General features: G+C 43.5%; 1 protein-coding gene across 3 annotated transcripts in view; it reads right to left on the bottom strand.

Annotated features, from left to right (window-relative positions):
* Positions 1–8391: 8391 nt before the first annotated feature.
* Positions 8392–15487, bottom strand: part of LOC120989325 (myoneurin-like) — a 72359-nt gene continuing 65263 nt past the window's right edge. Inside the window, exons 6-7 of one of the 3 annotated variants that reach the window (XM_040417361.1) lie at positions 14578–14851; positions 8392–8893 (exon numbers count right to left, since the gene is read on the bottom strand). In XM_040417361.1, coding sequence (XP_040273295.1) covers positions 8883–8893; positions 14578–14851 — 285 coding nt within the window. In that variant the 3' untranslated portion in view covers positions 8392–8882. Of the gene's footprint in view, positions 8894–13429; positions 14852–15487 lie in introns of those variants that run through there. The other 2 variants (XM_040417359.1, XM_040417360.1) reach the window with 2 other exon arrangements.

Below are 15487 nucleotides of genomic sequence, written 5' to 3'. Positions count from 1 at the left end.
AGTCAAGGCTCTACCACCCTAGCAGATGGAAGCTGTGTTTCTTTCCCATCGTCTACTGATCCTGATGCTGCTCCTCTTTGTCATGTATTTCACCAGCAATCGATCACCAAGGCGATTGCAAAAAGATAAGTGTGCGTGCATTCACCCAACAGCGCAGAAGCTGAACATGCTCCTGGCGCACTGGGTAAATGTAGTTCCTGCCCAGGCACACCAGCAACTTGGTGATGGGAATGCCACCTCTGCGTTCTTATGCTGTAATTCTGGAACTACAGTCCTCCTCATCCTACACCTTGTCCTCAGCATCTACTGTAGGCACATTTCAGAGTCCTCCAGCATATCACCTATGCAGAGCACGGCGGTTTCACTCTTCTGCACCTGGCCAGCCTAGGTGAACGGAGTCCCACCAGGGAGGAACTACTTCACATCATCAACTAAGAAATAGAATGCTGGCTATCTTTTCACCAACTGAAGATCGAAACCATGGAAGAACATTCTATCGGCGCCACGTCAAAGAGAGCTGACCCATGCACCCTGCATGGCACAAGTTTTAATCTGGTTGTAACCCACCTAATCTTCCACCCACCTGCAACAAGTCTTGAAAATGGCCAGGAAACTGCATGCACTTCAGTCACTCTTACCTAGCAAAACACACCTTCCCTAAGCTGCAAAGGCAGAATAGCATTCCCCAACATCTCCTCATATGCAACGTTTCCACATGTTGGAACTCCACCTTCCACATGTTGGGCCAACTATATGAGCAGAGGAAGGCAAATGAGCGATTTCTTGATAATTCAGGCGGACAGGGGTACTCCCCTGGGTAACTTCAACGTTAGCCAGTGGCAGCTCATGCGTGACACCCGCCATTTGCTCAGGTCCTTTGAATAGGCTGTTTCATTTGTCAGTTGCCAGGACTGCAGAATGAATGATGTAATTCCACTCCTTCACATCCTGGAGCAGGTGCTGATAAATCTGGCTGGCCAGGGGACAGAAGACGTGGCACCTACATATCATGGACATCTAAGTCCTGAAGTGGTAGAGGAGGAGCAAATGTATACAGAGCTAGGTGGTTTATCTGTACAAGTGACAGAAGAGGAGCAGGAGTGCGATGAGGAAGACCAGACAGATGACCCTGACAGACTGTGGCAGTATGCAGTGGAGATGGAGGCAGAAAGCCCCTCCAAGTCCCTTGCACAAATGGCCACATGCATGCTGAGTTGCCTGCGTAGTGACAGCATTATTGCTATTCGGTAGAGGGATGTCTACTGGCTCTCCACGATGTTTGACCCTCGCTATTGGGCTAAAATGGGGTCCTTTTTTACACCTGCTGAGAGGGATGATAAACTCAATTACTATAAGGACATCCTGCATGTAGTTGGTCACTGCCTATGTGCGCCATTGCCCATCCTCACAAAGGTCTGACCAAGGAGACCCTCTGTGCTCACGCTCCACTGCCATGACTGCTGGAGGGGGGTGAGGGGGTAGGAGCAGCACCAGGTCTGTCAGCAGTAACTTGAGTCTCCAGTCTCTAATAAGCATGTTTCTTCACCTGCCTACTGAAGAAACCAGACAGCAGCAGCAGCAGGACAAGAAGCAGGTGTTTAGTCCGACATAGGGCATAGTTATCCCAAAGAGAACTTGCCTAATGCTAAGAGATTAACCGTTAGGGCTAATGCACATGACTATGTATTCTGCGGACTGCAAAACATGGATCCGCAAAAAATACGGATGACGTCCGTGTGACATCTGTATCGCATAAGTTTTTTGGCGGATCCATTGTAACAATGCCTATCCTTATCTGCAAAACGGATGAGAATACTCAAAGATTCTGATAGGGAACTTAGATTGTGAGCCCTATTGGGGACAGCATGATGGTAACGTTTGTAAAGCGCTGCGGAATATCAGCGCTATATAAGTGCATAAAATAAATAATAGGATGTTCTTTTTATTTTTTTTTGCTGACCCATTGAAGTGAATGGTTCCGCATAAGGGTCGCAAAAAACCCAAAGGGACACGGACAAGAAACGCGTTTGTGTGCATGAGCCCTTATAAAGATGAATGAGGCATGGATCAGCCAGGATTTCCACACATCAGTTCCTGATGCATCAGATTAGATCATTCTAGCAGTAATGTTCTGACTACAGTGTGCTGCCACACCAGAACATAAAAAATGGCCTGTTAATTCTGGCCACTATACTGATGCAGCCACCCGCCTGATGCCACACCCCTAATGCCATCTTCTCCTACTGCCACTATCTTGTGCTGTCCCCCCCCACTCTGTGACTGGGCCCCTATAATAACTCTTTATGCTGTTGCCACCCTTACCACTTTGTGAATGGGCCACTGTGTTGACTCCTCATGCTGTTACCTCTCTCCCCACTATGTGTCACGATCAGTGTGGGAGAAAAACTCCACACTAAACACAGGAAGGAAGAGGAACAGTAACTGGGCCTGGAAACTAGGAAAGGAACAGGTCACCTCCTAAAACAACCCTAATCCGGGCCCTAACTACCTATCAATATGAATAGAGCTTGAAGGTAGGAATAATCATATGGTGGATACCTAGGCCCTTATATCCTTATAAGGCCCTGGAATGAGGTTAGGACCAGAGACAACCCATTCCTCCACAGATGGAGGAATGGAAGTCTCTGTCTCAGGCCCAGATACAAACAACAGGGAATATAGCAAACACAAAACAAAACAAAAAAGAAAAGACTTACCTGAAAGTAGAAAACTGGCAACTCCAGAAGCACCGCAGAGTACAACAGACCAGCTAGTTAGAAGGCAGGAAGAAAATCTATAAACCGCACCTTCAACAGTGAGAAGCGGCTACTTATGGGAAAAGTAAATTACCAATAAGCAACACCTGAAGCAAGGGGTGTGGCATTCACCAAAACACAGACACAATAAGATCCACAGTGAACGTGTCAATTTAACCCACGAGTTGCCAGTCTCTCCGATCTCCTGGTACCTGCCACGGGAACATCCGTGTCACTATGTGACTGAGCCCTTGTGTTGACTTCCCATGCTGTTGCCACTCTCACCAGTCTGTTGTTGTGGTCAAACTAGTGTCCCTGTTTGCCTTGTTGACATCACAATTTATTTTACCGTTCTCTTGATCCGTCAGAAGAACCAAAAAATGAAAAACACAATGGATCTGGTCTTTGGAGCATCTATAAGGCTTCTATCACATGGTCAGTATTTTGTATCAGGATTTGATCATGATTTGGAAGCCAAAAGCAGAAGTGGGTCCAAGACACAGAAGACATGCAAATATTTACATCACATGTCATCTCTGTTTAGGACCCACTCCTGTTTTTGCCTTACTAATACAGTTACAATTAAAACTACTGAACAAATACTGACCGTATGAAGGTGGATACTCAAAAGACAGGATTGGGTTGTTCTTGTCACGATCAAAATAAGGGAAAAATAAACTGACGTCAACACAAACTTACTGCTGACACCGTCCCCACTCTGTCATGGGGCCACTACTTGTATCAGTAGGTAACAGAACAGTTTCTCTAATAATCGATGTGAAAACAGCAGATGGTGTAAAATGAGACCACTCTTTCACTCTATAGCACAATCCGTGCGTAACACAATACCTTATCAATCAATGTGGACCCCACAAACCGTGAGATGAGACCGCTCTTCAAGAATTTAGTAGAATCAGTGGCTAACAGGATAACTAGTAAATCTGGCCACTGCATGGTTAAGTACATTAAACACTATGCAAACATTGGCCTGTAAGGCTGAGTTCACACTTTAGTTATTTGGTCATTTAATTCCAGCAGGTACTGTATGCTGAACCGAAATCAGGAGCCAATCCTACTCTAATATAAGGTATTATGAAAAGATCTGTACCTGTTCTGTGTTTTGGACCCATAACTGACCAAATAATTAAGAATGGAGCCTAAAAGTGACACACGCCAATGCGCACATCCATATATTGTATGTGACCTGCCTGTCATACTTACGCACAGTAACTGTTTCCTTACCAGAAAGAACTAGCTATGCATGTTGCTGCAATGCACAGTGATGTACACCGAGATACTCTCCCTGCAGGACGGAATATAGCCGATTCAACATGTTTCGTGACGAATTCAGAACAAACTGAATTTTTGGGAAAAATTTGGCAAAGCATTCAAACCAATTTTTTTAAATCTATTGGTAAACATGGGCTTCACATTGCCGTTGCTCATAAAGCAAACATCTCAGCTATGAAGGCTTCAATCCACTCATTCTCTTGTCATAGATTTCTTGGTATCACTACTTCCCATTTTGCATAGTTTCTTAAAATTACCTGCTCCAGGCAGATTTACAGCCGCTCAATCTCAGTTACATAATTACTTAATTGTACTCAGAGGTGTATCCTTCCATATGTTACGGGCAATGTGTGAAACGCACACACTGTATAAAATACCTAGGATAAAATTTAGACTAATTTTGTAATGTCTGTGTTATTTCAGTCTTTTATATACTTTAACTAGACATCTACATATAATAAAATCCCTGTGTGTGCGCATCCGTGCGTGTGTGCTGATTAATGAAGTGCGCATGCGCGGCACGCTGGCCAATCAACACACGCACCGCCCACACCTGCGCGCTGGCCTGCTGCTGTGCCCAGCTCCAACTTCGTCTGCAGCCGACTCACACCCCAGGATCCGGGTCCTGCAACTGCCGCCTGCCACAGCGTATCCTTCACCGGACACCCTTCACATCCTGAATTATATATAGTGTATTATACACATATTACACTCCAACCCCCATCATTACACACATATTACACTCCAATCCCCATCATTACACTCCAATGAGGGCTGTAGTGTAATGATGGGGGTTGGAGTGTAATATGTGTACAGTGATGGAGTTGGAGTGTAATACGTGTGTAATGCTCCCTGCCTGTGAACAGCACGCATGCACACTTCACTCAAATCGGCACACACGCACGGACGCGCACCCACACAGGGATTTTATTATAGAGGGTGTATATCTACTACAATAAAAGCCCTGTGTGCGTGTGTTAAAGATGTGTGAATTTTATTCTATATTTGTATATCTAGGACTGTAATGAGTTAAACTTTTTCTTCTTCAAGTGCCTTCCCCCCCACCCCTCTCTTTGTTTCAAGACTGTAGAAGAGAAGGGGGGGCAAAGTGCTGCGGGCAGTGTCTGATTTCTCATCTTTTTGCAGGTGTCCCATAGAGTGTGGTGGAGATGCATAGACCAATCATATGGCTTGATGATATATATTATTCACTGCCTATAGAGAAGCACCTCTTTGAAGTGTCACATATGACGTATGCAGTATTATTGTTAGAATAGAAGCCATTCCAAAATGGCGATGGTAACGAGATGTTTACATTAGTTCACATTCCAAAGTAGTATTCACTGCGCAAATGCAGGTGAATAATCTCCTCTCTCTTATCTCTTCTTCCTTTTTGACCAATGAAACAATGTTTAAGCCTCAGTGAGGACTGCCCTCTTTTGAAGATGTATAATACGGCTTACCTGATTTAAATAAAGTTAGAGATTGCTTTGACCAACTTCTGTGTCAGTGTTCAGTCTCTCAGCCACGCGTGGATATTAACCCCTGGGGGGGTACAATGATCTGGAACACCAGAGTGTATCTAAAATGCCCTAATTTAGGGCTGCTTTAACACGTGCTCAGGGCTGCGTATCTTTGCATGTGTGTTGATAATTGAAGTGCGCATGCGCGGCACGCTGCCCAGTCAACACATGGTGCTCCACACGACGCCTGCACCGCCCACACCAGCGCGCCCCACATGCAACCATGCCGCCCACACCAGCCCGCACGGCGCACTGACCAATCATCACACGGCGCTCTGCACGCCTCCCGCACCTGCCAATCACCGCCACCGCTCGCAGGTTATGGTGTGCTCTCCACGTCGGAGCACCGCCATTACTGTTCGTGCATCACACAGCCGCACAGTCCCAGCCCTCTCAGCCACAGACAGCAGTCGCTGCCAGCAGTCTAAGCCACCAGTCGCTGCCAGCAGTCTCAGCACCACCAGTCAGTGCCACCTGTCTCAGCCAGTCAGTGCCACCAATCACAGTCTTAGCCACCAGTCAGTGCCAGCTTTCTCGGCCACCAGTCACAGTGCCAGCAGTCTCAGCCACCAGTCAGTGCCAGCCGTCTCAGCCATTAGTCAGTGCCACCAGTCACAGTGCCAGCAGACTCAACCAGTCAGTGCCACTAGCCATCAGTCACAGTGCCAGCAGTCTCAGCCATCAGTCACAGTGCCAGCAGTCTCAGCCATCAGTCACAGTGCTATTAGCCACAGCAACCAGTCACAGTGCCAGCAGTCTCAGCCATCAGTCAGTGCCATTAGCCACAGCAACCAGTCACAGTGCCAGCAGTCTCAGCCATCAGTCAGTGCTACCAACCACCAGTCACAGTGCCAGCAGTCTCAGCCACCAGTCACAGCACCACCAGTCAGTGCCAGTTGTCTCAGCCATCAGTCAGTGCCAGCAGTCTCAGCCACAGCCAACAGTCTCGGCCACCAGCCACAGCCAACAGTCAGTGCCAGTGCCATTTAATATAGACCGTTCCTACTAATGTTTATGCACTAATGTTTTAGCTCCCGTTATTGTAACGGGCTTAATGTCTAGTTGTATATAATGTACATACATTAAAATATTAAGCTAGAGAAAGATCAGTATTTTCCTCACTTCTTGCAACTAGGAAGGCTAGAATAGCATTTTGAATTGCACTTACTGGTAATTGTCTCTCACACAAGAGCACTTCATAGTTTGTCACTTGTTCGTGCACAGAAGAAATGCATATGTCCTAAAGAAACTAAACTTTTTATAAAATAAAAGAACAGAACCTTCTTACTGAAAAACAAAAAAGACCAGTTTTGTTCTCCCCTGTGTAATGGCGCTGTTGCTGTATAGGGGCGATTTTATGGCGCTGTAGCTGTGTGTCAAAGCGAGTACTTTGTCAGTTTGCCATTAGGCATTATATAGAACGCCTAGGAATATTCAGCATTTCATCATTTAGGTTATTGGTCCCCAACCTTTTTTTGTACCAGAGACCGATTTCATACAAGACAATTTTCCCATGGACTGGTGGGCACGCACATAACCAAACACAATAATTAATACTTCCATTTAGACCTCCACTCAGTGGCTTACAGGTGATGCCTCCTCATTCCCTTCCCTTTTTTTTCCTCAGTCCTGCACAGATGACTCTGATGACACCTCCTGAATACTTGTTTCTGCATAATTGAACACACCTATTTAGTATTAATGCCTCTTTTTATGCCCCTTAGTAATCATCCCCATTTATGGCCCAGTACATATAATGCCCCCCAGTAGTGCCATCTTTACATATAATGCCCCTAGCAACGGCCTCTTCATATATAATGCCCCCCAGTAGTGGCCTCTTTACATATAGTGCCCCCCCAATAGTGGCCTCTTTCCATATAATGCCTCCTAGTAGTGGCCTCTTTAAATATAGTTCTCCCAAATAGTGGACCCTCTAGTAGTGGCCTCTATAAATATAGCGCTTCCAAGTAGTGGTCTCTTTAAATGTAGCCCCTCCCCCCAGTAAATAATGCACCAACCCCTCCCCCGTAGTGCCCACACTAGTTCACAAAAAATAAAATAAATACCTCTCTCCAGCTGTCTGTGATGCAGGCCTCTTCCGCCTGCATTATGGTACAGACAGTCGCGAACATCATTGTCAAAGGCAGCGTGACAATGTTATCATGCCACCAGATACCCGGCGCAGCAGGTCGCGATGATGTCATTGCGACCATCCTGCACCTTAGCACTGCATTATAGGCCTCAGGCCTAGTGGCCTTCAGCCTATAAGGGTAAATGGAGGGGCACAGAAGCCAATAGTTCTCGTCCCTGCCGTTCAACTCCGGTGTTCCCCACGGACCAGTACAAGATGATCCACGGCCTGGTACTGGTCCACAGACTGAAAATGGTGAGAAAGTAATGGGGACTAAGTTATACATTCAATTATTTGCATTAATAATTGTAATCTGTAGGAATTTCCTTTTAGTTATACAATACAGAGCAGTTTTCTGTTGACGAGTGTGACTAAGTCCAATTACAGGATGAGGGTTCCCCGTTTGATCGAAGCAGTGGTAATGCATGTGCACTACTGCTGCATTCACTGTCCATGGACCTGACAGATAGCCAATGCTATCTGCCAGCTTTATCAATTCTGAACTGAGACTGAATGGTATGTTAACATGCAAGCGTCACCACTGTTCAATGCAAATAGGGGATACACTACCCCCAGTCACGTGAACAGTGGGGATCCTTGCAGTCGGACCCCCAGTGTTCATAAATGTATCACCTATCCTTTAAATGCACGGTTACTCAATGTTATACAATAAAACACAGAATTGTCCAAGGGGATGAATACTTTTATCAAATCTGTGAATGCCAAACACAATTCACTTAGTTTTATGTATGAAGAAAACTGAGTGATCCCCATTTATAGTACAACATACTGTACAAAAGCACATGTAACACTTCCATTTTCAATAATACAAAGCAACAATCTAGACTGAGGCAAGATGATTAAAATAGTTTTAAAAATCAGATATGCAATCACCATGGCAGTTTTGACCAGAAAGAACACAAACACTATAAATTATTTCAAAGTGTTATCAAAAACACTGTAAATTTAACATCACACATAATAGTTAGAAAATATGATTATTTTAGCCATAGTTAAAATAGTTACCACTGATGAGTAAAATACAAACATTTACACTATGTATTAATTTCATACTGATGAACTTAAATACATTTGCAGGGAGGAATGGTCCATAATTCCACTTCAATTACGTACAAATCCTATTTGCAGCTGCAGGAAATGTCTGGTGGAGGCTCCAGCTTCTTAAACGGGTCCTACAGGATATTAAATTCACGTTTGGTCATTGGAGAGGTTTGCTCAATGTGCTCAGTAAAAGACATGGATGGTAAAACTGCTCGTGTGTCATTAGTTTAGTTAGATTGTGTTTGTCTATAATTGTGACATAACTACGAGACCATGTTTTAGTAGAAATCAATGCAGTTATTCATGTAATGTCAGATTTTCTAAAGGAAATTTTTGTTACTCTACTATGGAGCAGAAGAGAGATTGAAGCGCTAGTCTGAACCCAGCCTAAGGCATACAATTTCTAACTGCACTATATTTAATCAACATTTTCTGCTGGTACTCTTTAAACCAGGCATGCTCAACCAGCGGCCCTCCAGCTGTTGCAAAACTACAACTCCCAGCATGCCTGATCAGCCTACAGCTATCAGCCTACAGCAGGGCATTGTGGGAGTTGTAGATATAAGCATGGTCATTTACTAGTTGTCCCCTCCCCAAGGCCTGTCATAGCAAAGTTCCTATTAAACCATAATATTGGAACTAAAAATAAAAGGTAATAAAAAGTTAAAATATTTACAAATATAAAGATCATTGGTATTGCCATGTCCAAAAATGCCAGAATGGTGAATGATGTAACAGGAATAAAAATAAAAATGGCCAATTCGCTGTTTTTTGAATGCTTCACCTCCCACCAAAAAAGTGAATAAAAAGTGATCAGAGTCACACACAACCCAAAATGGTATCAATGAAAAATATAGAAGGCCTCCACAAAAACATTTAGCCCTCACACAGCTCCAAAGATGTAAATATAAAAACGTTATGGTGGTCAGAATGTCAGAATATGGAAATGCAAGAACAACATTTAAAAGTTGTTTTTTTTAAAAGCATTAAAACACAAGAAAAACTATAAGGCTTGGTCTACACGACGACATGTGTCGCGCGACAGATAGGGCACAACTACACTGCAACATTTGTTGCGCGACAATTTTTATAACAATAGTCTATGGTGTCGCACTGCGACAGTTGCGTGTGACACCATAGACTATCATTATAAAAATTGTCGCGCGATATTGGTGCAACAAAATGTCGCGCCACAAATATCGTCGTGTAGACTTAGCCTTAAAGTGTGACATCATTGTAGTACTACCCTTCAGAATAAAGTTAAAATGTCATTTTTACTGAACAGGCAATGCTGCAAAAAGTAAACCCATAAAACAATGATGTAATTGCTTTTTTTCTTCTAATTCCACCCCATTTAGAGTTTTTTTTTCCAGGTTACTATTACGCGCAAAATTAAATGGTGACATTAAAAAGTAAAACTTGGCTGGTCAAAAACAAATCCTCATATGGCTATGTGAACAGAAACATAAAAAAGTTATGGCTCCTGGAAGGTAAAACAAAACAAACGAAAAATGGAAAAATTACTGACCGGTTATCCATATGGTTATCTAGAATTCTAAATAGAATATGAAAAAATGAGGATGCAGCACTCTGTCAATGGCGGGTGCAAAGTCAGGCCAGTGTGAATCAGCACCGAGATCCAATGTAGTATACAAACAAAAAGAAGGCCAGCAGCACACCAAGGTTTTCAACAAATTGTGAAGTTTATTCCTCCAGAGTCAGCAGCGACGTTTCAACAGCTTGTTGCTGTCTTTCACATAGCTTGAGAAAGACAGCAACAAGCTGTTGAAACGTCGCTGCTGACTCTGGAGGAATAAACTTCACAATTTGTTGAAAACCTTGGTGTGCTGCTGGCCTTCTTTTTGTTTGTAGAATTCTAAATATCTATGGAACTTTAATGTTCATGTGAGATTTTTACACAGATCCATGCTAGTTCGTGCAGAAGCTGACATGACTCCAGCAGGTGTGTTTTTGTTTTTTTTTGGTTTGTTTTTTAAGTCGCCCAGGCATCCTATATTTTTTTCAGGGCCCAGACAACCCTTTAAAGAGGTTGTGCAAGAATGAGGGGTTTTGGCAACTCCCTTCCTACACACACACTTGGCCGAACCTGTAAAGGGAAGCTTACTTAGGGTACTTTCACACTAGCGTTTAAGTTTTACGGTATTGAGTTCCGTCATAGGGGCTCAATACCGGAAAAAAAACGCTTCAGTTTTGTCCCCATTTATTGTCAATGGGGACGAAACTGAACTGAACGGAATACTCCAAAATGCATTCCGTTCAGTTTAGTTGCGTTCCCAGAGTAGAGAGCAAACCGCAACATGTTGTATTTTGCTTTCCGTCCTGGGATGCGGAGCAAGACGGATCCGGCATGACCCCCAATGCAAGTCAACGGGGACGGATCCGTTTTCTCTGCCACAATAGAAAACCGATCCGTCCCCCATTGACTTTCAATGGAGTTAATGACGGATCCGTCTTGGGTATGTTAAAGATAAAATAACTGGATCTGTTCATAACGGATGCAGATAGTTGTATAATCAGTAACAGAAGCGTTTTTGCTGGACCCTGCCGCATCCAGCAAAAACGCTAGTGTGAAAGTAGCCTTACCTGCTTCCCGGCTCTAAACCAATGCATGACAAATGGTCATATGATACAAGGAGATCTGGTCACTGCCGCGACCAGCGATTGGCTGTAGGCGACGTCAAACCAGATGTTTTCAGCTAGGGAGCCCAGCGGAGCATTGCAGGCCGAGAGGAGAAGGAGCCAGGAGCCAGGACTGGAAAGCTAGTAATTAAACTTCCCTTAACAAAACCCACCATCTCCCCATTCTTGCAAAACCCCTTTAAGCATATTTACGTTCAGCCAATATGTTGAACTAAATCATGATATTACATAACTGCTGCCCAAGATCTGTACGCCAAGTGCAAAAATACAAGAAATACTGTACAACAACTTTTCGGTTCATAACTAGAGACGAGCGAATTTCAGGTTATGAAATTTGTTTGCGATTAGTTTACTGGTAAAAGGTAAATTGCGTTATGGATTCCGTTACCACGGACCATAACGCAATTGCATGATGGAATGCATAACGTTATTCATTCCGTCATAATAGAAGTCTATGGGCTGCATAACGGATCCATCCCATTTACATTATGCAGGAGAGGACTGTCCTGCATAACGTAGTAACGGAATCAATAACGCAATTCACCTTTTACCAGTTAACTAATCGCAAACGAATTTCATAACCGGAAATTCGCTCATCTCTATTCATAACCACTGGCACCATTAATACAACAGAACGTAAAATGAATGTTCTCACTTCAACACCATTTTTTTAACCTCATTCTGTGCCGATTCCTTATATACAGTGAAACCTCCCCAGAAGAACACCCCTTTGAGGCCATTTCCCTTCAAGTCCAATATCTTCTGTGACCAATTTTCTTCTCCAAACAGTAAGGAAACAGCTGTCTAACCAGAATGTTCCCAATCTGACAGATACCTTTTTCAGTGAGGTCCCTTTGAAAGGATCAAACCAATTTTTGGACTTGTGCTGTGAATTGTCTGGATGCATTGCACCATCTCTCTGGACTGGAGAGATCAGAAAAATATGTTTTTGCATCACCACACTCCAAGACCCAAACCTTTTTTCTTTCTACATTATCTACATAAATTAGTACTATTTTGGGATACATGAGACTTTTCGATCACTTAATTCAGTTTTTTTTGGGGTGGTGAATTAGCAAAAACAGCCATTTTGACATTTTTTTTTACAATGTTCACAGTGTGCTATAAATAACATGATAATTGTATAGTTTAATGATACCAAATACTCAGAGGTTTCTTAGTCTTCCATTAAAAAATATTTTTTCCAGCCACTGCTATAAAAAGATGTCTAAGTATTGGTGGTCATTAAGGGGTTAACATGCCGTTGAGGTGTTTCACGTGTTTGAGTAGTTGTAGTGTAAATGTTGGTAAAGGCAATGTTCAGAGCAGTTGCTAGCTTCGCTGTGTACACCAAGACCAAAACCACATCCCAACTATGAAGCATGATGAAGAGAGAATTATGGTTTGAATCATGGTTTGAGGCATTAGGCATTTTCAGGGGTTCCGGTGATGAACCGGGTTCCCCCATGGGGCCGCCAGGAAGCCCGGTGACATTACCGGCACTGATGGGCGGGCTTTAGCGCTGCCCTAGCCAGTAAAACGGCTAGGGCAGCGCTAAAGCACGCCCATCAGAGCCGGTGACGTCACCGAACACACTACCGGGCGGAAGTTTCCACCCGGCAGTGTGTTATTGTAAACAAAAGAACCCTTAGCCTGCGCGATCTAGCCCAGGGCAAGGGAGCGCATCGGAGCATGAGACGCTCCGATGCTAACATCAGAGGGCTGCCTGGGTGAAATTATGGGTATGTCCGGGTTCAGCTCTGAACCCCGACAAACCCTTTAACCCTATTGAGATGCTCTGGCATGACCTTAAGAGAGCAGTGTATGCAAGGTACCCAGAAATATTGATGAATACATTTACTCCTCCATGTTGTACAAATCTTATTTGTAGCTATGGGAAATATTCGGTGGAGTTGATTTCTGCTAAAGGGGGTCTAGAGGTTATTAAATTCAAGGGTTTGCTTTTTCTCCCTGCACTGGGGACGTGATCAAGGAGATATGAACAGTTTAGTTAGATTGTGTTTGTCTAAAATTTTGACTTCGATAACAACCAGGATATATTTATTAGTGATCAATGCAGAAATCCAGATAATTCTAAAGGGTTCACTTACTTTTTGATGCAACTGTAGTTTCACTACAACAATAAAGAATCTATTCCTGTTGATTGGTGTTAAAAAGTCTTATTATATTCACTGTAGTATAATGTTACACAACGAAACATAAAAATTGCAAAGGGGGTGTTTCATTTTATAGACACTGAGGGCAGCAGGGTATAGTGACAGACCCACTGATTCCAGCAGGCTGCCACCTCTGGACTAACATTCAGTACTTTATCAGTACTGACCGGGCGATCCTTGCAGTTTGCGCTAGTGGTGCAAGGGGAGTCTAGTCCGATGAGACTTGTGGCCTCTCCCTCTTCCGACCATGACTGCCAAGTTTCTTTCCTCTGCTTCTGCTGTTCCAGGAGCAGAAGCAGAGCCTATGCGCTTGTGCAGTCATTCAAAGCAGCAGCGCAGACGCAAGATTCTTAGGGTCAGGCAAGTCAATCAAGTGGCATAGGAAGCATGTTCAGCAGCAGGTGAAGAACTCCTGATGAGACTAATCGATTTGCTTATCTCTAGATGTAAACAAGTACAGTATATACTGTAATTCTGAATTTCCATGTCTGCACCAAGCTTGTACTGTAGGAAACGTCATCTTTATGCTAATACTTAGAGTAAAGCACTTTGCTAACTCAGCAAATTGCATAACTGATCTTAAATATTTGCAACTGCAGAATTGTGAATACAGCTCTGGAGTATGACTCAAGGTAAGACTTGATACTGCAAGAAATGCAATATTAACACGATTACCATATAGATTCCATCAATAAATAAACTATAAAATGCTGTTCAGCAGTGAACATATTCTTTGACAATATCCTTTCCCACGATCATAACAGAAGTCCCAGATTTCCTCCCACAGTATGCAGCACAAGGTGTTGGATAATGCCCTGGAATAATGAATGGAATAAAATGTCCTCAGAAATCAATATTTTTAGTAGACATAAAACAGGAACAATAGTAATGAAGTTGCCATTACTAAGACCTAGCAGTCTGAGGGGACGTGTTCTGTGAATTACGCAGAGAAAAATCACTGGTTGCAGTTTCATCACCTGTAAAGATGGAGATGTAGGAAAGTGATACTGGAGATACGGAGGAGTCTGTCTGGATGTTGTGATCCCCAGTAGAGGCAGGAACTGGCAATGAGTGATTAGAAGGAAGAACCTGTGGGAGCACATGCCCTGAAAATTTAGCTGCTGGCCTCCTGTTCTTGAAGAATCTTGGAGATGCATGCTCTCTGTTGATTTGCACCCGCATATCTGCTTTGTGAACAGTACGAATGTGCTTCTTCATGTTACTTGGATGTCTACATCCCTTCCCACAGATCTGCAATAAAAAAATATAACAAATAGCAAGATATGTATGATATCCACTGACTAGGTCAGATTTTTAGGGGAACTAAAGCCATTATTTAAACTGTAGGTTCACAAAGGAGAAACTTTTTAATGCCAATATATAATATTTTTTTTTATAGTAACGGCCTGCTATACGGCTATACCCTAGTACAGTGGTGGCGAACCTATGGCACGGGTGCTAGAGGCGGCACTCAAAGCCCTCTCTGTGGGCACCCAAACACTGGAAAAAGTCTATGGCGTACCAACCTGCCTTAGACTTTTCCTGCAATTAATCAGTGCAGGGCGCGCTATGAACAGCACAGGCAGCGCACTGAATGTAGGCCGGCTATTACAGCTAAATGATAAAGTACAGGAAAGATATACTAGATTGGACTGTAGTAGTCGGATTAAATTTCTGAGTTGGCACTTTGAGATACATATGTGGGTTATGGATTACACTTTGGGAATTCCGTCTAATAGCTACAAAGCAGTCTGCAGAGTCCTGGTTTGTTTCTCTTTTAGGCTACTTTCACACTTGCGTTCGGAGCGGATCCGTCTGATGTTTCATCAGACGGATCCGCTCCGATAATGCAGACGTTCGCATCCGTTCAGAACGGATGCGTCTGCA

The sequence above is a fragment of the Bufo bufo genome, chromosome 2, assembly GCF_905171765.1.
Source record: "Bufo bufo chromosome 2, aBufBuf1.1, whole genome shotgun sequence".
In the NCBI taxonomy this organism is placed as follows: domain Eukaryota; kingdom Metazoa; phylum Chordata; class Amphibia; order Anura; family Bufonidae; genus Bufo; species Bufo bufo.
The sequence above is the reverse complement of the archived record's forward strand: the minus strand, read 5'-3'. Positions and strand labels throughout refer to the sequence as shown.